Below are 22,266 nucleotides of genomic sequence, written 5' to 3'. Positions count from 1 at the left end.
CATTAATGACTGCTGCCGAGCTGGAGGAATCTCTTCTGGGTAAGCCTGGGGTCACAACCACAAAGAGCCATCCATCTCTTCCATGAATTAGCAAGGGGTATCTCAAATTTCTTCACTAGTAACAGTCTTTCCCCAAAATTTCACTTACATTTCTAGTTTGTCCTTGAATGTTCAGTAGTGCTGTAGGTATGCGAGCAACCAAATTTGTCTTCAAAAAGTCTGCAGTTTTCACTAGCATGAAAAAGTACACAGTAATAAACATTTCCAGCCATTACCGAATTCAAACTAGTCTAACATGCAAGCTACACTTTTAAAGCTGCTTGACTTGGAAGCCAAATGTTTTTACCTAGACAAATGTTCAAGCTGTTGGGTATTTTTACCTCACATAGCAGCCATATCTACACAGCATGTTATCAAGCAAAATGTACCAAAAGTCAACTCCTTGTTTCATCCGTTGAGGCAGCTCAGTCAAATATATATTGGTTCAGAACTAAAACAAAACTCCAAAGGAACAAGACGTGTTTTCAAAAATCAAATAATTTATGTGTTACGGGAACTTCTGCTTCATTTTGTACTCCATGAATCATACTTGCTCATTTAAATTCATGACAACATCTGTGACTAAGGGAATGGACTCTGTGACTATGCATAGAAATGCAAGCTCTACTTTTAAATTGATAACAATTCTGACTAGATTGCTTATTCTCTGTGTATACGTATATATATATATATATATAATTTCATATATATACACACACGCATAATCTTTCAAATTACTTTAAAGCTTATTTCATCTTTTGATGAAAGCTAAAATGAAAACAAAAGGAACATCTCTCCAGAAAAGCATGTGACTTTGCCCAGACTCTGGAAGGCTCTTCTGAAAACAGCTAAGTCTCAAAAACTAATTCATACCTTCCCATTCTGTAAAGGCAGGATTTAATGCAATTGAATTTTTCCCTTTTATTAAATCCTAATTATTACCCAAAGGAGTACCCTAGTATACATGAAGATTTTTTTTCTTTATTTAATCTATGGGTTTGGTCCAGCTTCTAAGTGGAAGCGTAGTAGTCCAATCTGTTAATATATAAATCTGACAAATCAGCCTCAGTCAGGCTGATTATTATAAAACCAAAAGAACCGACCACACTACACGGGCAAAACTATAACAAATTTTCAAAGCGAACCAACCTAAAAATACAAGTTGTTGGAAAACAAGAAATAAATCATTTGCTATTCTGAGAAAGTGATAATGTTTGAAAATGAAAACCTGAGAACACCAAACAAATTAAGCAAAATCTATGCTTATATTTAAATATGCCCAAGACAAGTGAACACTGTTCCAAAAGAACTGCAGTACAAACTATCACATCCCACTCCTTTCTGGAAAGAAATATGCTGCAGTAAGAACCTGTGTCACACAATTCATTTAAAAATTGATTTTAATTTTAGCACTAACAAAACATCTGAATGACAGCCCTACTTGTCACTTAATAATTTCAGCTGAGGTACCCCTAAATTCTCTTGCAAGTATGTTTGGTCCCGTGGAGGAGCCATACACAGGAAAGTCAGGATCTGCACTTCTTCAGTTCTGTTCTATGCAGAAAGGCAGAGCAGGAGTTTCACAGTTAGGGTTCTCTGTGGGGTCACTGCCAATGGGGTCACCAGCATGCAGCTTACCAGCAAAAGCCACTGCACTCACTGAAAAATGCTTTCCAGTGTTTAGAGTGCTGCTTAACAACAACTCCTAAAAAAATGCAAAGTGATCTCATAACTTCCTGAATTACACCCAAATAATATGAGTAATGAACTATAGCAGATGTAGCTCTTGAAGACAAGACAGCATTAGTCGCCAGAATGAGCTAATGATGTCTCACTTTACTCAAGGAATTCAAACAGCTTCCCCTCCACAGTCCCATCGTTTTGTTGGTTTACAACAGATAAAGCAATTGATAATCAGACATCGAATAAATTTCTATCCGGTGAATTCACTTAAAATGCAGCAGGGTTTACCATCAATTAACATCACAGCTGAGTACTTGCAATTACTAGGGATGGAGAGTAAAATTTTAAAAAATCACCCTGGCTTCAACAGAGACGGAATTTAACTAAAATAATATAACATGAAATTACATCTCCTGTGTGATGTAGTTACCAAACAAACTCTTCTTCTACAAAAATAAGCGTAGAACATTTTGGGCAACAGCCACAAGAAGTTCACTTACAACAGACAACACGCGATGCAAGAAGGAGTGCTGAAATCCAGCCTCCTAAAACCAAAGTTCATCTACTAACGAGAGGAACGCTTTAATGGCAGCAAGGAGCTCCCAGCCGAGCTTCTCAGGGGACAGGTCATCATGAGGCTAGGCAAAGAGCTCAAACGCTACATGTACGAGTCATTTTGCAGGACAGAAAGCTCAGAAAGTCATCACAGGCCTTTTAATGCCTTCGTTACTGGAGTGGCAGCAAGGAAGAGATTCAATAAATAGTGAGTGTTTTTACAAGATGGAAAAGTAGGGCTACAAGCACAGCAATAAAGGAGAGGATCTTTAATCAGGGAAAGACTGGAACCCAAATAAAACAAAGACTCACAGTAACTGGGCTAAGTTTGGCAAATATGAGGCTGTGGAGACATCGCATCCACATTTTCAGACATTATTGTGCTGACCACTTCTGGTTCATCATAGCACATTAATGTAGTGGTTTAACACATTCTTCCACCATGTTAATTATACTGAGCCCACTGGAGGTACTTAAGCTAGCCAGACCTTAATGGACACAGAGCCTTGCTGCACCTCTAATTACTCATCTTCATCACTTCTGCCAGTACATGCATTATCTGAAACCATATCTTGCTTTCTTTCTTCCTCTTTTTTTTTAAAGCAATAATCTAAAACTTAAAACCATTAAGTCGGCACTCTGAATTATTGGTTTTCAAAATCCCAGAGTTCAATGGAAGACCAGGAAGGGCACAGATGATAGAAGTAATTTATAATGCTATGGTTCTAAAATTTCTAAATCAGTTAGAGAAGGCAGCACTCCAGCATTCAAACAGTGCAAAAAAAAACAAAAGATAAGTAACTATACAACAGTAATAATCGTTCAAGCCTGTAAGGTAAAAGCTCTTACCAATATCAGCTGCATATTAGGAAGCTGAACATGTCAAAGGATTACAGGAAGTCATGCTGCAGAAGACTGTCACTATGAGAAGAAACAGCTCCACTATTGGAATAGACCTTGATATTGATAGCTCAACCCAAGATTTCCTTTGCTCAGTCACTCCCATTGTTTTTAAAGAAGCTATTCACTTTCGAACATAAACCTAAATTTTCTAAATTAGGACGAATAAAATATTTTGGCAATATGATTATGTCAATACTGAATAGCAGAAATAAAACCCCATTTCATTGTAGTACTGCGTATGAGTTACAAACAATACAGTTATTGTATAAATAAAATGACTGATATCTTTGGACACAGTTCAGTGTAAACACTGATTGTATAGAAAATAATGAAAATTAGTGAATTCATTCCTACCTTATTGTTTCTTCTATCAGCCGATCTGAGCTGAAAGCCAAAAAGAAAAAAAAAGTTAAAAAAAGGAATGAGCACAAAAGTATTTTTGACCATTACATCAAGGATCTCCATGACACAATCCTTAACAAATTTGCCCTTGGAGTATTTCAGGACTCTGTCACTTTTCCCTACAACACAGATGTGGTGGATATATGCAATGAGAGTCTCTGGAGAAGACGCACAGTGTCCCCTACCGCAGCACCGACTGTATGCAAGAGCAGATGCTCAGGAGAACATGAACTGCCCTGCAGACAGAAAGGTGGAATGAGTTCCTTAATTCATGGTTAATTAATGTTAACTGAGCCCAACATGTTCAAGATACCCAGGACAGTTTGGAAAGGAGTATTAGAGAAGGAAGTACCTCCTATTTTTGGTCTCTAATCCCAGTCGTTCCTTCCCATCCCCTCAAAAGAAGTAATTATAAATAAAAGCTGAAGCTTGGTTCCAGGTAATAACATCTCAAAACGCGGCCTCAGAGCTAGTTTACCAAGTATCCTTTCAGGGTGGCTAGCAAGACAAGCTTTTTCTATAGTAATACCAGCTGGATGAGAACTAAGTGATGCTTACAGGAAACAGAATCCACATCATGTGTAAGAGAAAGACCTCGCTTACACGTGCCCCTTCCCACTGCTGCCACACACTGATGGTCTGTGCAGCACCACTGGGAAAAAGAGCTGAAATATAGCACTGCAGAGACCCCATCATTAAAAACAGGCGTGCAAGATTAAGATGATGAACAGAATCCTCAGAAGACGAGCAATTTTTCTGTACTCGCTACTCTTTGCAGCTTAAGGGGAAATCAACCTGAGGGAAGCAAGTTTGATATAGTACTGCATATTGCTTCCAGTATTAAAATGGGAATTATTGCTGCCAAAGTAAGGTTAAGGGCACGACAAAGGGCACAACCATCCTCCTCCTCCATCCTCTGTGTCCCAAGAGCTTTGCCAGCTTGTGAAGAGGAGGTCTCAGGAGCAGCAGCACGACCTGCAAGCTTCCATCACGCTCAGCAGCCTGGAGACCCGCGGCAGAGCAGCAAGCTGTGCAGGGGGTGTGTGTGGAACCTGCTCGGGGGAGAGATGCTGATGGAACATCCCTGGTTGTCTGCGGAAGGAGTGACAGCTCCCCATTTGCTATTTCTGAATAGTCCACGGCTTGAAATTTGGAGACAGCACACGGCGCTAAAAATATTTTGCCCAAGTTTGAGTTGAGAGGGACTCAACTGGGGCAGCGAACACCAAAAACACAAACTGGAGCACATCGTTCTGCTCCCAAAACGAAGTCAGGCTCCGAAGAGTCAAATCAGCTGCAAGTTAATCAGTTTAATGAAGTAAAACCGTTTTCACTCACTGTGTGGTATGTATTGCTACAAGTACAGAGAACTGAAACGCCAGAGGCACGCGTACAGAACGAACACAACCAGCTGCAAGTCTCATGGGATCTGATGCTGCTCCCAGGTCAAGCAGAACAGAAAAGCAACGCCTTAAAGGTTTCTGTAATTGCTCAATCTCAGATGCACAATTAAACTGAGAATGTTATTTCTGTACACACATACCATCTCTTAACAAACTGGTGTATTATGTGGCCAGTGCACAATAAGCTACAAAGCCACCCAAACACAGACTGGAAAGCAAGAATGTTGCACAAGAACGCACCAATTTTATTTTTTTTTTTTTAAAAACATATTAATAACAAAAGGAATTATCATGTGCACATTCAAATTCTGTGGAACAAAACTTTGCAGCAGCAATTTTGTCCATTTAACTGATGAAACTGCCACACTTTCATGTTGATGAACTGAAGGCGACAGGGAAGCTGAACACAATCACAGACTTTACGTGAACCAGGATGTTCTCCAAGGGTTTCAGAGCACAAAAATTAGGCCGTTCAGTTTTCAGGAGAGACACTACTTTTATCTTAAATAAAGCAGCAGTTAGGCAGGCTTATTACTTAATCAAAGAAGTAAATCCAAAAAGTATTTAAAAGCTTCAGATTCAATCATAATACATTATTTTGTTTAATATAAAAAAATATTTTTTGTATAAAAAAAAAGACTTAAATGTGGCCATCTGTAAGATGACGACAGGTAGCAGTTAATAAGATGTACAAACATCTTATACCAACAAACATCTCAATACCAACAAACAGATTAGATGCGAATGCCAACACAAGACATTTAACTGGTACTTGAGTCACAATATTGATGACTCTCCACTTACGTGGCAGTCACACCAACCACTTAGAAGAATGAGCACAGCATGTGAATTTTCTTCAGAATGACTGCTACACAGGTAAGAGCAGATTCAACTCACTTACATATTCCACTTAAATAAATAGCTGCTACGGACAGAGATTTACTAAGCACATCGTTCATTACGTTCTTCCTACATCATCTTTTGAAGGCCCTGAGAGTACGCCCAAAAAAGGCTCCGCTTGCAAGCCTCCAGCAGGGATACAAACTCCTGCAAAAAATGACAAGGCCACCATCTATGCATTTACCTGCTCCTCAGCTGCCGAGAGATTAAGAGGTATTTTACTCATTGAAATTTTGGTAAAGACATCGTGAACAGGAACAACATTTTTGAGTAAAAATCTGTGCATCACAATCTTTTAGACTTTTGTTAAACTTAGTGCTTCTGCTTAAACTCAGCTTTTTCAGGAAGTCAGATGTTCTTCTACAGGCAGTAACGTGCACTCACACAGCATCACAGTCTTTCAAATCTCTTGGCAAGTGCCCACTTACAGAGATATCCAGAGAGGAGCAGGCACTTGATACAACACTTACAGCTCCCAGTTACAGAAAACAGCAGCAGGTTTCAAGAAGACCAGGAGCCATGGAGACCATACGGCACCAAAGCAGCACCCAGGTGAGATGAGTACAGAGGAAGTTTGTGGATCTCTACATACTAATATCCCATTTCACACAAATAGTTGTTATAAATCACGTTCCTGTGGACATTACCTTATGAGCCTCCAAGCCAGCAAGCAGTTGTTCTGGGCAATATTAATGTGAGCTGCCACATGTTTCAATAAGCTATGTGTTTTCACCGGTCGAGGCAGATGGCACTTGGACGAAGTCATTTAAAGATACTGTATGAAGGGAATGCTCGAGGATGCTGAGGTAATCACCTGCTACAATCAGTGGCACAGATCCAACAGCAGCCATCACACATATGGAATAACCAGGCCTCGGTGCAACGGTTATCTTCAGAGAAGATTGTGCAGTTCATCATTTAAGTATGCAGACAGTTAAATTAATCCAGAGGAAAAATTAAGTAAAACATGCTTCTAGGATAGACAAATGTGTCCATTACACTGAGCTTTTGAAAATAAAGAAAGCATTTCATTTCTTTTTTTTTCTTACCGCCACTGCAGTAGTTACAATTGAATAATTCAGATGATTACTTCGGTGAGGACTGGGCTTCTCCCACACCCACAGATCTTACAGCTGACTTCCTAGTGGACATCTAGTACGCGAACTTGTCAGAGAAATAAAATACAGCTCTACGGCTCCTCGCACACCACTCATTGCACAATGCACTTCAATCCCTTCAGATAAAATTAAGGGCAATGAATTTCAGGACCAACATTACAGCAAAGAGTATCTCACTGCAAGATTAATCAATAGCCTTAGCTCGCTCAAGCTGCTTGCACTAAATCTTTTTTATTTTCACAGTCCTGGATCAGCAGGCAGCGTGGAGCTTTAAGGAATGCAAATATCACAGAACGTACTTGATAATCTAACACAAATACACAGCCTATGATGAAGCAAATCAGACTTGTACAGTCGGTTATTTCCACCATTACCATTCCTATCTCACAAGTGAAGCACTGGGCATACACACACAAAAAAACAGCTCCAACTCATGTTTTTGCTTGCCATCAAGATTCTGCATCACTGAACACATTCAAAGGATCATCAAGCTCTTTACAATTTTAGAATATATTTTTTCCTGTGATAATGAACAATATATTCCAGATTTGATAAGCTTTATATCAAGCTTGCTTCACTTTAGTGTCCAAGATAGTAAATTCCGCTGGATCTGCTTAGCTCGTTCGGACAGCCTCCCACAGCTGCTAATGAAGACAAAAATTGTTGCAGAAGCCTACTCATTGTCTGGCATCCAACACAAGAGCATGATGAGACAAAAAACCTTAAAATATGCAACACCCAAAGAGAGAACAATTTATAGTACAGGACCATGTAAACAACACAAAATTCACTGCCATGTTTTTAGTAAAGAGCAGAGGAAGCACCTGCCAGGAGCGTGCAGCATACAACAGCAGAGAGGAAGAACACGTCTGCCTACAAAGTAGGCATCTTACATTTCTAGAACGAGAAGAGCAGATTGGCCAAAAAATGAAGACCTGATGTAAACTGGGTGTTGTTTGGGATGAACAGCTGGTGTACAAAAACTCTTCTGAAAGCAGCGAGAGAGAAGTTCAAGTACCTACACAAGCTGCCATCTCCTGCAGGTTCCCTTTGTACGTTAATTAGGGCACAGATCCGGATGCTACAGAGATGCAATGTTTTCAAACTATCTGTTGCAGAAGCCAAATGAAATAAGAGTCTACAACAATCAAACAAAAACCTGCACAAGCCTGAGTCAATGTATAGATTTGCCCCGAAGGAACAAATTGTTAACAGCATCACACTTGCAAGCTTTAAGCATATAAGCAAGCTTATTTCTGCAGATCATTGTACTGGGCAGCGTCACGCTCAGCAGTCACTTTCAAGAAGAAACAGGAGTAGCTGCAAGATTGGAAAAGAAAAAAAGCACAATAGCACATCACCACATTGCTTTTAATCAATACAAGCAATTTGTTAGATCTACAACAAAAGGCACTGCAACATAATCCGTTGCTCTAGGCAGAAGTTAACCAACATAATTCGGTGTTGAATTTCCTTCCAGATGCCTCACATACACCTTGTACACAAGCAAACAACGTGCAAGAGGTTAGAAGCAGGCTGTTCACAGGACAAAGGATTTCCAGGAAAATAAACTAGGGCCTGATAAAAAAAAAAAAAAAAATCATTAAAGCTGGACTCCTAGCTACACCACTGAGTAAATACCTCAACAGCTCATCAATTACAGCAAGAAAAGCCTTTTGAATTGGAACTTAAGTCAACACACACCTTCTCTGCAGCTAACACCTGCAATCATGTCTACGCATGGACCGCAGCTAATAAGAAGATTATTTTTTCTAACTCTGTTTAAAGAACGATTTAAGGGATGCAAGCAAAAATCAAGGGAATCCCTCCTTCCGGGGTGGAGTTGCTTGAACCCAGGGATTCACCTTCATGCACACACAGGTTGTTTCTCCTGGATATCCAAATGGTCTGCATCTCCACTGAGCTCCGTGGACTTGTCTGTGAACTATCAACAGAGCAAATAAATGTTTCTGCAAAAAGAGGAGTTAGCCAAGAAAGCTCTTTGGCACACAAGAGAGACTCCTGGGGAGAGTGCCTGATGTTTGAGCTTCCCAGGAGGGTGAGTAACAGCAATACTTCTTCCTTTAAAGCAAATCTATAAGGAAGTAAGAGGCTTCTCGATAATCTGCAGCGTACAGTTCACCCAAAGTTAAAAACCCAAAATGACAACAGCTCCCAGCAGCTCAAGGAGGCGCAGCAGCTGGTTGCCTATCAGTAAGCACAAAGCCAATGCCAGCACGGCACCAACAGCCACGGAACGAAGTTTCTAGAGGCTCTCTGTTCAGGGTTGTGAAAGTTCCTGGACAGACTGACCCTTCCGTGTAATTGCTCCATATTACCCACAGGAACAAAGTTAAATGAACAGAGAGGGGCAGGCCTTACTGTAAGTCATTATCAGTAACCACAACTGGCAGAACGGTTCCAGTAACTTACTAATGGACTCTATCGGCATTTCCTCACATCTTACACGCTGCACGCAGAACTAGCATCCAGCAGCACTGCTGCTTGAGTTATTTCCTCTGGTTTAAAGGATATAATTTAGATTGTACCTTCAAGCAAGGGGAAAAAACTCAAAACCCAGCAACACCTGTGAGCGCACACGAACAGTTTTCCATGCACAACAGCGATCTGACAGAAGAAAAGATGATCTCTACCAAGATAACCTGTCAGTACTGGTTTGCTGTGCACACACAGAAGAGGTAGATGCACAAGTTACAAGAAACACAAGCTGCTTATAATCTGTACCATAACAAAAAAAGGTTCCACCACTTTTCTAGCTCAGTCTTTTTTGCCTCAAGCTATACAAGGCCAGAAAAATACTCACACGTTCCTAAGTAAGGGAGAAAAGAGAACACAAAGGAGAACGCCTTCCAGAAGAGCCCCACCACACAAACCTTTGCATTTAGTATCTTAATGTCTTTCTAATTTCAAGTGAAGGCGGCACAGAAATGAAGAGAGTTATCCATGAGATGACAACCCAGTTTTATTTTAGTACAAAGCCCCAAAATACACGTTGGTTTTCTGCTTCCTAACTCTGCATTCCACCTGCTGTGGCTTTGATGGTGTTGGTTTTTTTTTGGTAGGTGGAGAAAGCTGTAAGGCTTTCATCTAGGCCTCGGCCAAAGTACCTACTGTTAGCAGTACCTACCTGCTCGTTATAATTGGGAAAATGATTCTCAGAATTGTATAGTTAACAACATACTAAACATCTGTCATTTAAAATTTAAAGTGCATGCTACACTTAAACAATCTGAGGTCCAAATTTACGATGCAATTCATTAATCTATCAACAGTTTTCTTCCAACCCAATTTCACTACTTGCCTTTTTATTTAAGACTGAACAAGATGCCTTCTTTCAGGAGTGAGGATACTCAGTACAAACAAGTCTCTCAAGCAACACCAAAGCACACTGCATCTTTCACTTGACAGCAAAACACGGACCTTGAAAGGTTCTACGCAATACTGTCTTACTGGGGTAAAATAGGCAAACTTTGATGGTTTTGTATCTAATTCTGCTCACCAGTATGGATTTCAGAGAAAGTATCCTCAGAAGTTGGGAGCTGATGCTTCTTATCAAGCTGCTAGTAAATCAACACGCTGGGACCTCTGTGTGCCCTGCCAAACAGCAGCTGGGAATGAGGAGAACCTCATTCTGAGGCATTACTACAGAGGTTCAAATTCAATAAAATCAAGAGAGACATTTATACAGTAGTATTATAACTTCCAGGTTCCACTTCAATAATCCTAATGATCAAAGCACAGCCAGCTCTGTTAAGGATCGATCTCTAATAACTCACACAAGAGGTGCACGCTTCAGGAATATTTCCAAATATCCAAACCAACATTTCTTCTAGCCTAGTGTGAGCATTCCTAAGGAGGAGTGAAGACTGTAATCACAATGGCAGACAAAGATGTCCATGTGGAAGCCACCAGTTTTTCCTGAAGATGCTTGTTTCATAAAACATTTCTGCAGGGAATTTCTGCATTATGAATGCTTTCTGTAACAACAGAAGTATCTGGCACATACTTGTCTCAATTTTAAAATGTTTTTCTACTCATAACTGGAGATTTTAACATGTTCTTTAGCTAGAAAATTATTTATACTATACGCATTACTGTTGTGACTATATGTGAAAAAACATACAGCACTTACTGAGAATAACTAGAGCACTGTAATCATTGGTGGCAGCTCCTCTGAAATATGAACTGATTTAATCATCTTAAATAAGCTACACAAAAGGAACTCTCTCCAACTCCACAATTGTTGATTCTATTCAAACAAGGCACCTACTTTTCAGAATCAACCCATGCAAGATGGATTTCAGTACTTGTCAAAGTCCTAATTTCAATACCGACCTTGGGGGGGAAAGCTGCCCTAGTTAAGGAATGGTGTTTAAAGGAAAGCTAAAAGCAAATAAAACATGCATCACTGTCTTGTTTATTTCTGAAACAAGCAACTAGCTTCAGAAGCGCACACAGGGCTCTGAAGTTTGAAGTGTGGTTTCATATCCCTCCCTCTCCCAAATTGAGGGCACAATGTTGTTTCTAACATAAAACCCAGAACCAAGAACCAGAGCAGAGCTTTAGTCTCCCACCACCCTTTGTTCGTGATGCATGCAGGTAATATTTCCTAAGTGTGTTGTGAGGGTTTGTCTTTTAGTTTCTGCAGACAGCTGTGAAGACCTAGGATAGTTTTCAGGCTCTTTCCTGGGGTACGTGGAAATTCATGCACGAGCTTTCACATTTTATACAGGTGAAAAACAAAAAATGGGTTTTGAGACTCTCAGTGCTAACGTCTGTTTGCATCCTTTGTCACCTGCATAATTCAATTTAACAGCTCACTTAACTCGGTAGTGGAACCATAAAGGAAGTCCCCAAATTGGGTTTTGTGCATGTGGTTTTTTCTCCTTATAACAATATCACAACAGCCACAAGTGTCAGGGAATTTATTGATGACAGAATTTATAAAGCAATCTAACTATAAGGAAAGCTTGCAAATAAACCTCATGAGACTAATATAATCTTTGTTTTAGTGCTTTTTGTTTGTTTGTTTGTCTTCTAAAGTCCTAAATATAGCATGGGAAGATGAAAAACACTACATGCTTTTAGTCTAATGAAGCTCAAACTATTTTTTTAAAGGGAAAACCTCTTTTAAATCCCGACGTGCTAGGCTGATTTTCATATTCTTTTATAAAATTATTTATAAACAGTAATGACACCCAGGAGAGCATCTTCCTTCATTGCCTGCAGCCTTTGAGCCTCCCCAAATTCTCATTAAACCACTTCAATGACTTGCTCATGCAGTCATATTACGCTCACACAATAAGCAATAAAGCGTCTTTGTTGCAGGAGACATGTGAACTGCCTCCCTCATTGAGAAATATTTACTATTAAAATGAGAAAATAGATAATTTGTGCTCAGTATGGCTTTGTGGATAAGCATCATGTGAGAGGCATGAGTCCTGCATTCAGTCTGGGGCTGTTACTCAGGAAGGCGATCCAGCTGCTCGTGAAGTGGCCCTGTGTCATCCCACCATAAATTTTCAAGAGACAGAGGTCCTGCCAGCAGGCTGGGAAATAAAACCCATTCAGCCCCATGCAGAAACCAGGCTAAGGGAAGGAATCACTGATGTGTAACTACGATTGGGAAAACTGCAGCACTAGGAGACAGCAGAAAGAGAAAACAGACTGGGATTTTGAAAGAGGAACACAATAGCAGTTGCTGTGCACCTTTAAGCTAGCTCTTGTGATACCACGAAAGGTCCTTCGCTCAAATCCCTTCCTTGAAGACCATTTTATTTGTGCTGCCTCTCAGATAGCACGTACACCCCTACCCAAGAAGTCAGCATCAATGGATCCACAGCTCCATTTAGATGAGCCAGGAGGCAGCAGGGTGATTTCCGCAGTTGCCCCAACTGCCTTGCAGAGGCACCAGCACATACTTTTACAGCAATTTATTTCCCAACTTTCCTTATTCCAGAAACAAAGAAAAGGCAGCAGTGCTATTTAATTGCATTCGGGAAAAGGGTGACACAGCTCTGCTAGAGCTCTGGCAGTTAACCACCAGCAGAGAAACATTTTAACCTAGATTCCTCCCTCTCCTCTCCCCTTGTACCTTCCAGTTGGGTGGACAGAGAGCTGCAGCCTTCTCTTACTACCGCACAGCAAGCATAAAGCCAAATCGCACCTTTTTCAGGGCTTCCTGGCAAACAGTCCAAGCCGAGCTCATAGTATGGATTGTCCTTTGGTAGCAGATCTATTTTGTTCCTTTCATAGCTGCTACGAAGCGAGGAGAGTTATTAATTATAAAGCGCTGCTTCAGGTAAAATCTGTATTAAGAGGACGGAGCAACAAGAACACCACATTCTGCTTTGACATGAAGAAAAGTTAAGTTTTTCCCGAAGATGCAAGTCGAGCAATTAAGAAAATCCTTACTGGGCCTGAGCGAAGCGGAGCTCAGCAGTTCTGGGGCTGCAGAGCCGGCAGGCACCCAGCACAGAGGCTCATGGCGCTCCTCCCTCCCCGCTGCTTCCCCAACCACCTTGGGAAGGAAAAGGGAATTGGCAAAAAAGGTGTTTTACCCCACAGGCTTTGTCTCCGAGAGAAGATGAAGGAGATGCAGTGGAAGAACTGTCAGCTGGAGCAGCTGCTGCCCAGGCACCTGCGTGTCCCCCCTGCCACCAGAGTTGAGGCTCTGATGCCACAGAAGGGGTGACAACAGCAGCTTCTAACCCAGTGCTGAAGGGCCCCTGAAGCAACCTGAGCAGCAGAGGTACAGTGAATGGAAATCGTGTGCTGGCGTGAGGAGCAGAGCAGAGTTAAAAAAGAAAAGGAAATTAAGTCAAGGTAGAAAACTGGCAGCTTTTTCCACAGTGTGCTTATAACCAAAACCTTTGTGAGTTGCCCCAGCAGCTCAGGAAGCTGGCTGCTTTGTGCCAATCAGTACTGAAGTGACTATTTGTGAGTAACATCAGTATTAAGAGAGAAAAATGGTCACAAAGTCACTCCCTCTATTAAGATCTGGACTGTATTAGGAATAAAGTTTGAAAGCAGTTTCCCGGTGATTATTCTCTACTGAATGCAGCCATCTCTGCACAAACAACAACAGGAAATTTGTTATAGTTCTGTGGAAAAATGAAATGCAATGGTAGTAACAGCAATACTCGGTACTTCTGAGTGCTTCACAAACATTAATTTACCCTAAACATCTCCCTGAGCCAGGTATGTATTATTTAGAGCACCATTACACAACTGCTGCACATTCCCCTATTTCTTCTGCTCCCTTCTCTCTTACCTCTTTTCTTTCCCATGCAGAACTCCCTCTTCGATCTGTTTGCTCTCCTCCCACTCTGCCTCAAAGTTTCTCACCCTTCCACCTGGACACCCCTACCCTCTGTGCTCGCAGTGCTGCAGGTCCCAGGACTCACACGGCTGCTTTATGTCCTCGGCTGGTCTGAAGGCTGTGCAGGTAGGTGCCCCTGGCCTCATCACACCACTTACAGGCTCCACACTAAGCTGAAAAATTCCTTACTGGAGAGACCGATGGCCTGCAGAGCAGCACTCACCAGGAACACACGGTCATCTGGCAACTAAAATCAGCTCACGGCATCTGCGCCAGCACAGGCACCACCAGCACTTCTCCTGGGAAAGGACAAATGCCTGGATATTGAGAACTGGAGCTGAGCAGCAAAGCTACAACGACAGAACAAATCCTGCAATGACAGAACAAATCCACTACAGCGAAAGCTGCTGACCACTAAGTGCTTCGTCCAGTTTTAAAAAGAATTCATCATGGACAATAAAATCTGCAATTTCTACCAAAATCTTGGAAGCCTCCATCGCTTTTTACACCAATTCACTGGCGCCATCACCTGAAATGACACCAATCACAAACAATACAAGTACTGACGTGGGGGAAGGCATTTCACTCACAAACAGACACACACACACAATATTGCAAATTTAATCAAAAGCATTAGTTCTTTGCTTGCTGACTTCGGATATAGCTCATCAATTTCTGCAGAACTTCTCAGAGCAAACACTGAGCTGACAGGACTCCTTCCTCTGAGGCAGCACTTTTCAGAGCAGTTCACAAACTGCAAAGCCAGATCTATTAATCAAAATTCCTGATTCTGTTAGATGGAAAAGGCTATTACAAGAAAAAGAATTACTTGTTTACTTCCCCAGCTAAAAGCACACGAAGACATTCACTGAACTGTGCAGTGCTGAGGGAACAAATATTCAGAAATCAACTGCAGCCATTACTCTATTTCATTAGTTCTTTAAGTATCTGACGTGCCAAAAAAACAGAGCCGTAAAGACAAAAATATTAAAAGAGGCAACGATATGCAACAAGAGCTGTCTTTTTGCCTCTTTTTAATTAACAGGTATTACATTTTTTATTAAAAAAAAAAAAAGTAGGCATTAGTGGTTCTCTCTCCAGAGGGGGCAGAACTACCCCTGAACTGCCTGCACAGAAATAAAAGCTGTGAAGTAAGAGACTCGGAGATTTCACAGCTCTCACCCGCAGACAATAAAACTCCCGACACATCTGCCTTCCTAACGAAGGCTCCTGCTGCCCTCCAGCACAGCCCGCTCGTGCCAACGGCGCTGACACAGCAGCCAGCCTCACCCAGGGGATGCGAATCCAGCTGGATGCTCGAATGAATGGAAATGAGCATCCAGATGGATGCTCCTGTGGGTGGCAGAGGCATACCGAGGGCTCGCACAGCACTGCAGGAATTCCCTTGGTGCTTAATATGCGCCCAACCCTTTTACTCATCAAATTTTGGTACTTGGATTTTATTTATTAAACACAATTATCTACGTACATAAAAACAAGGCGGCTTCTCCTTCATTCTCTGTATTTCCAGAAGAGAGGATGTTCAAAATGGGGCGGAAATATAAGCAGGCAGATGTGGGTAAAAGCAGAGACCCAACTTCTCCCCCAAGACCCTCCCAGAGAAGAGCTTTCTGGCTCCCCTCCCTTCACTCCCGGGTGAGACACCACCACAAACAGCACCACCACGACTGCCAGAATGCTTTTTAAAGAGCACCCGCAGAAAACGACGCCAAGAAAAACCCAGGTTTCCACTCGTCCTGTCTCATGTGGTAGCACGCAAAGAAAAAGGCTGACAGATGAGGCTGCTACTCTGAGCTGAGCTAACAGCTCCACCACTCCCCATCAGCAGATCAGGGAATAAATACGGAACAGGCCATAGCACTTCATATCGTGAATCAAGCAGGGTCACAGCCAGGGAACGCTCTGGTGCTCGATATGAATCCGTCTCTCCCGTGGCATTATTTCATTACTCTGCAGCACATAATGACACACGCGCACAGGGTGTGTTCCCACCTCCAAGCTCTTGGCAAAGGTTTCACAACTTCACTGAAAATACGTATTAGTTCTTACCATTGTGCCTTTGTGATCATTTATATACATTGCCTCGCTCTGTCAATTAGTCCAGCACCGTGATTTACTGCACTGCAAACGCTTGACATTTCAAAACTCATACAAGGCTTACCCTAGGAGCATGCCTGGTATAATTTGCCAGCTCCTGGTTATTTCTTGGGACCTTTAGCTAGCTTTTACAGCTTTTTGGCACTAACTCTGTCTCTGAAAAAAAATATGTTGAATCCCTTTAGTAATTTCCTCTGCCAGTATCTGTTTCTGAGCTTACGCACGTTCTCAATTGAAAAGTTTTAAACATCTTGTAGGCTTTGATTTCTCATCCTGGTTGTCTTCTACCCCAGATTTCTTCACACCCCTTAGTTATCTCCAAAATGCAGCGCTGTTCCATGATTAGTTTTGCGCCTGTTTCCTAAAGATCCTCAGCTTGCATTCATTTCTTGTTTGCTTTCTCTCAATGTTGTGTGTTTTTTGAAGTCTTGACATTTTCAAATTGTCACCTAGAATATGTTTTAACTGTTTCTAAAACAACCTATTTTTCATGCATTTTTATCCTAAAAACATACTGGAGAATGTTTAAAGAGATCAAAGTAACCAATGCTTCAAAGAGTGCTATTCTCAATTTCTAAAAACATCTGCCAGATAATGTTTACAAAATGTTTTGAACTTTTCAAAACAGTGTACTCAGAGGAACATAAGCTTTTTAGAAGTATGTAACTCCAGAAATATTTAATTTGTAGCTTCACAAAAAATATCAAATGTAAAAAAAAAAAAAATTTACTACCTCTCAAGAAAAATCACAGCATCTAGAAAAAATCCAGTTTACTTTGAAGAATCTATGTCAATTAATCTAAGCATGACATTTCAGTTAACGTTCATCTCCAGAATACTAAGCCTGTTTGTTTGTTTTCCTGATCATCCACGTCTAATAACAAATTCAACCTAACCAAAGTCATAATTCAAACTTTAAATTAATTTATCTCAAAGTCCTAAAGATATTGAAGAAAACTGAGGATGGTAGTGGTAAGCCATAATCTTAAATTTTGGGTTTTAATTTCCTGTGAAAGCTTTTTGTGCAGTTCTGACTGGAAAATAAAGTTCTTTAATAAAACACATTTGCAAAAGCCACAGGTAATTCTTGTTTATAATGAAAGCCTGCCCTCTTGTGTAAGGTTGGAGTTTAGCATGACTAGAGTTATGAACAGAGACACAAAGATTGGTGCTACTTCATGACATCATGATGGTCTAGAAACCGTAAACCTTCCAGCACTCTGTCAGTGCACTGCTTTTGCTGTGTGGGTAACGTACAAACAAGCTACTCATAATCTAATGCTACCTGCAGCAAGAAGAAAAAGAAAGCACTTTCTGCTTTGCTTTTTATCTTGGCCAATAACGTAGAGTCAATTTCCAAATATTTAAACGCATGGCTAATTTTGGCATTAGTCCCTTCCATAACCTTTTGTACACATTCAGTACAAACAAACAAAAAAACATTCTTCGCTACTTAGTGCTGACAAATAAAGCAAAAGAAAGGGGAGAACAGCTAACTCACTGTGACTTTCAGTTTCATTTAACCCTTATCCCAGTTAGGATACTGTAAAGGCATCTCCCTTCTTATGAAGAGAGGAGGCCAAGTGACTTGGGAAAGCCCACAGAAGACAACAAAAGCCACTGAGTGCTGACAAGATCCTAAAGCTGAAATCACTGAAAACTACCATAATTACTACCAACTATACACATCTTACAGTAAGCATGAGCAACAAACATTTATCCAGCTGTGTAAGTAGCAGCACTGTCACAGAATACATAGCGCAAGGCATTCATCAGGGGCATTTTCTAGAAAAGGACAAAGTTTTCTTCCACGCTTTGAATTAAGAAGTTTTTATCCCCCCGAAAAGTTAGGCACCTTCAATGCAAGTAAATGTGCAAGTTAAACAAGTAACACCTACTTTCGAAGGTGCTCATGTTCCTTCAGGAATAGTTCTGTTCTTCTGTTATTCACACCAGACCCACTTTTATATGATCTACGTGAAAAAAAAATTAAAAAAAAAATTGGAAGACATTTTCTCCAGAGGGTTTTCAGTAGATATTATTAATCAACTCGTATGCATTTCATGCTTTGTTACTCTGAAGTGACCTAACAGGAAAGCTCCAGTCATGCTAAGACATTTTTGAAGTGATTCAGCATAGCTTAATAGTTTTACTTTAAAAACATGAATTCCCTTTCAAAGTTAAAACATACAAACAAACAAACAAAAATATCCATCAAGGAATCTTATCACAAACTCATTAAGAGTTGTGAATTCAAACAATTTTTTTTGCGTTGTTCAGAGCACAGGTGATTAACCTAAGCCAAGTAATCTCCTCCTACAGGAAAGCACTGCCTCCTCCCTCCCAGTGCAGGACCATGTCATTGCTAGAACACATGCTACAACTTACTCAATATCTTTTCGTACTGATCCCAACAGATTTTCCCTTTCTCGTATCGCCAAAAAGTTCGCTTTGGTTTTGTGGAATTCATGAGTGTAGTCCTGTAATAAAACAATTAGTCCAAAATTAGGGTCCTGAGATCACGTTAACAAAACAAGATTCTCAAGTAAGATCCAACCATCTTTTAAAATGTTAACTATTCTCTAACAGGAAGTGTAAGAGAACTTTATTAAATTAACATCAAAACTGCTTGGAAATTAATATAAAGTATTTTTAAAACTCACTTTTAGCTGCTGTATTTTGGTAGCTACAGCTAAGGTCAAAGTGGAAGATCCACTGTTAATTCCTTCTCCCAATTCCCCACATCTTCAGCTTTCTGCTGGATTATCAATTTGTGCTGGAATTTCCCATTACTGGTTGAATCAAAAACAACAGTAAAACCTACTGATTTGGTGTGGTGAGGATGCTCCTGGGTTTATGTAGTTAAGTTCCACTGAGCGAGAAAAAATATTTTCTGAACAATGAAATCAAAGATCTTCAAGTTGTGTTTCAAAACATTTCAGGCAGCTTGAAAACCAATCCAACTGGTAACCAGTGTCCAGTACAACACCAAAATCATTGTGATTTTTACAAAACACTGCTTTTTTAATATTCTGCGTTGTACAGACACCAAAGAGAAATTAAACTGTATGTGACTGCAGAGAACATGCAAAGAACAGGCATTTTTAATATTATTATGCCATGAAAACATCACCAGTTTGAAACACTGCTCATTTAAACAGATTAGTAGCCTTAGCCATCATGTTTCCTTCAACTCCCTTTATCAGTTCAGATGGTTTTACAATCATGTTTTCCTATCCTAAATGTAGGAAGAAGCCACAATCCAGTTCATGTAGAACATCCACATGATGTGTTTCAAAAACAAGTTACATTAATTAACACAAACTGCAAAACATCCCAAATACCTTTCACCATGACAACACAGCAGCTAAAAGAGAGACCTGCATAGACTCAATTCTACAATCAGTAGAAACTTCCAAATGAGATTAACTTCCATATTCAAGTCTTTCAACTGCCTTTTTTTTTCTTTTTCTTTTCCTCCCACCAAGCAGCCTCCTTGGGGCAGCTTTTCCTTTATCAGATTGCTGGTCACAGTTATTTTAGGTAACTAAATGTTAACAACCCCTGCATCTCAAAGCAATACAGCTTCATTATAATATTTTTATTTTATAAAGAAATCCAGCAGGAAGTAATGCTATGAATGCACAGATAACTGGATAAACAATCATACTCCCAGAGCACTTAGCGTTGAAATAAATATTTACACTCATTTGGAGAAGTTTGTTTCTACAAACGTTTTCAGATCCTGTGCTTGCAACACATTTGAAGAAACCTTTTTTTCAATTAATCAGACTTTTTACTTGTTGCAGGTTAGGCACAGTAATACAGTACTCACAGACTCCTCCCAGCCAATTGGCATCTGGAGCATGTTTGAGCATATGTACACAGTACATCCATACTGAGATAAAACAAACAAGTATGCTGTGATACCAGCATTACTAGTAATTATTTCAACAAAGCAACAGAATAAAAGCAAGAAGGACACGTGTTTGTTACCTGTAATATGTCTCTGTGACGCTGTAACGTATGCATTAGTGCAGCATTCAGGGATGGGACTCCTGCGCTGTTTGTGTACTCTGCCATTTTGTCGTTTATTCCAGTAAGCTGGAAGGGATAAAGAAAAAAAAAAAAAAAAAGGCTTATTCTTGTAAGAAAGTTACAAGGCATCAGATGAAGGAACTCCCCCTAACAACAGATGCACACTTTCAGAAACATTTCTCTATCACCCACTCTAGTACTTCGTAAACACGCATCACAGAAACCTGTACTGTAACACATTCGAAGTGCCAAAGTAAAAATAAAATAACTGGAGTTACCTTTCCCAGAAGCTGTTCAATCTCCACAGCCATGGTCTCAAACATTCTGTCCTGGCTTGACCCATTTAAGAGAGGAGTGGTGTCAGAGCTAAGGGGGGAAAAAAAAAAAAAAAAAAAAAAGCAGTTACTGAAATGTCCACCTTGCATCACCTGGGGAAAATATAACCTCCCCTTGAAAAATACTCCTGACACCAAACACTCGTCTAGTACCAATGCCCTTTCATCATCAACTTTTAAGCTCAAGTTATTTTCTTATGTTTTGGCACTAAGGAGCACTGAAGGATGGGTATGTTACATCAGCTGCAGAATTACACTTCAGTTACACAGTGCTAGGACAACCCACTGACCTGTTATGCAGACAAACGTTCTACACAGCAGTGCATACCACCCAGCTTATCACCATTCGTTTCATACAGCACATCTTCACTATTTCTTTTTTAAGATAAACTAAAAACATAATGCAAAATCACACCTAAGCAAGAGAACAGCAGCACACCACTTAGCGTGCCAACCTGCAGACATATGACAGCTAACACCTTTCAGACAACACTCTGTTTTGATTATCTATTGTAACTAGAGTAAGAGAAGAAAGTTTTGCAGAGGGTGGCAAAATAAGTACAACAATTAGATTACATAGCAAGTAACCTATGAGCTTAAAAAAAAAAAAAAAAAAAGACAGAGACTAGGACTTTTGACTCAAGGGTAACATGATCATTTTTGTGTTGCTCTCAGGCTTCCAGAACTGGAAATTCAGGGGAAGATTAAAAAAAATATTCAACCATCCAGAAGTGTTATACCCAACCCACCACAGTATGTGATCTCTGAGAGCAAGAAATGCTCTTATACTTCAAGCAAATAGGACCAGATTTCCTAAAGAAAGTAGCATTTACTCAAAAAGACAAAAAGCACACAAGGCTGCAGGTTTGTACCTATCAAGATATAACCTACAGCACTGAGAAGGATAAATGTGGAGTTCAGAAGAAAAAAAAAAAATCAACGCGCACACAAGCAGCAGTCACTCATAACTGATACACGATGCTGAGATCCACAATTAATAAGCAAAGAACAACATTTTTAAAGACTGTGCACAGGGACAGAGAAGCTGATAATTACTGCTGTGGGACTGCAAAAAGGCCTCAAGGCTGCTGTTAAGCTGGAAAGAGTCAAAAAGTTTTATTATACTAAATCTCCAGTGAAACATAAATCTACCTAATGCAAGATTATTCTGTTACATATATATATAATTATTCTGTTATATATACATATATGCACATACCTAGTTTATATATAAATAAACCTACGTATAGCTCTCTCACTCTGGCTACTTACCTGAGGAGCACACCAGAAAGTAACAGCCACCCCTGGAGAGGGGAAGGCAACAAACTGCCCGCTTCCCTTCCCCGCTCTCCATGCTCCCAGCCGCAGTGACCGCAGCTCAGTGCCCAGTTCCCCCACCTCTGAAGCAGGGATGAGAAGCACCACAGCAG

General features: G+C 40.4%; 1 protein-coding gene across 2 annotated transcripts in view; it reads right to left on the bottom strand.

Moving 5' to 3' along the window:
* Window positions 1-22,266, bottom strand: part of GOSR1 (golgi SNAP receptor complex member 1) — a 33,523-nt gene that overhangs the window by 10,558 nt on the left and 699 nt on the right. For both annotated transcript variants that reach the window (XM_084299466.1, XM_084299467.1), the window contains exons 3-7: window positions 20,780-20,867; window positions 20,460-20,567; window positions 18,852-18,943; window positions 18,362-18,436; window positions 3,535-3,564 (exon numbers count right to left, since the gene is read on the bottom strand). In XM_084299466.1, the coding sequence (XP_084155592.1) occupies window positions 3,535-3,564; window positions 18,362-18,436; window positions 18,852-18,943; window positions 20,460-20,567; window positions 20,780-20,867 (393 nt within the window). The remainder of the gene's footprint in view (window positions 1-3,534; window positions 3,565-18,361; window positions 18,437-18,851; window positions 18,944-20,459; window positions 20,568-20,779; window positions 20,868-22,266) is intronic.

This window comes from Netta rufina (assembly GCF_964035555.1).
Source record: "Netta rufina genome assembly, chromosome: 21".
Classification (NCBI taxonomy): Eukaryota; Metazoa; Chordata; class Aves; order Anseriformes; family Anatidae; genus Netta; species Netta rufina.
Note: the sequence above shows the minus strand (reverse complement) of the source record. Positions and strands in the feature narration are given on the sequence as shown.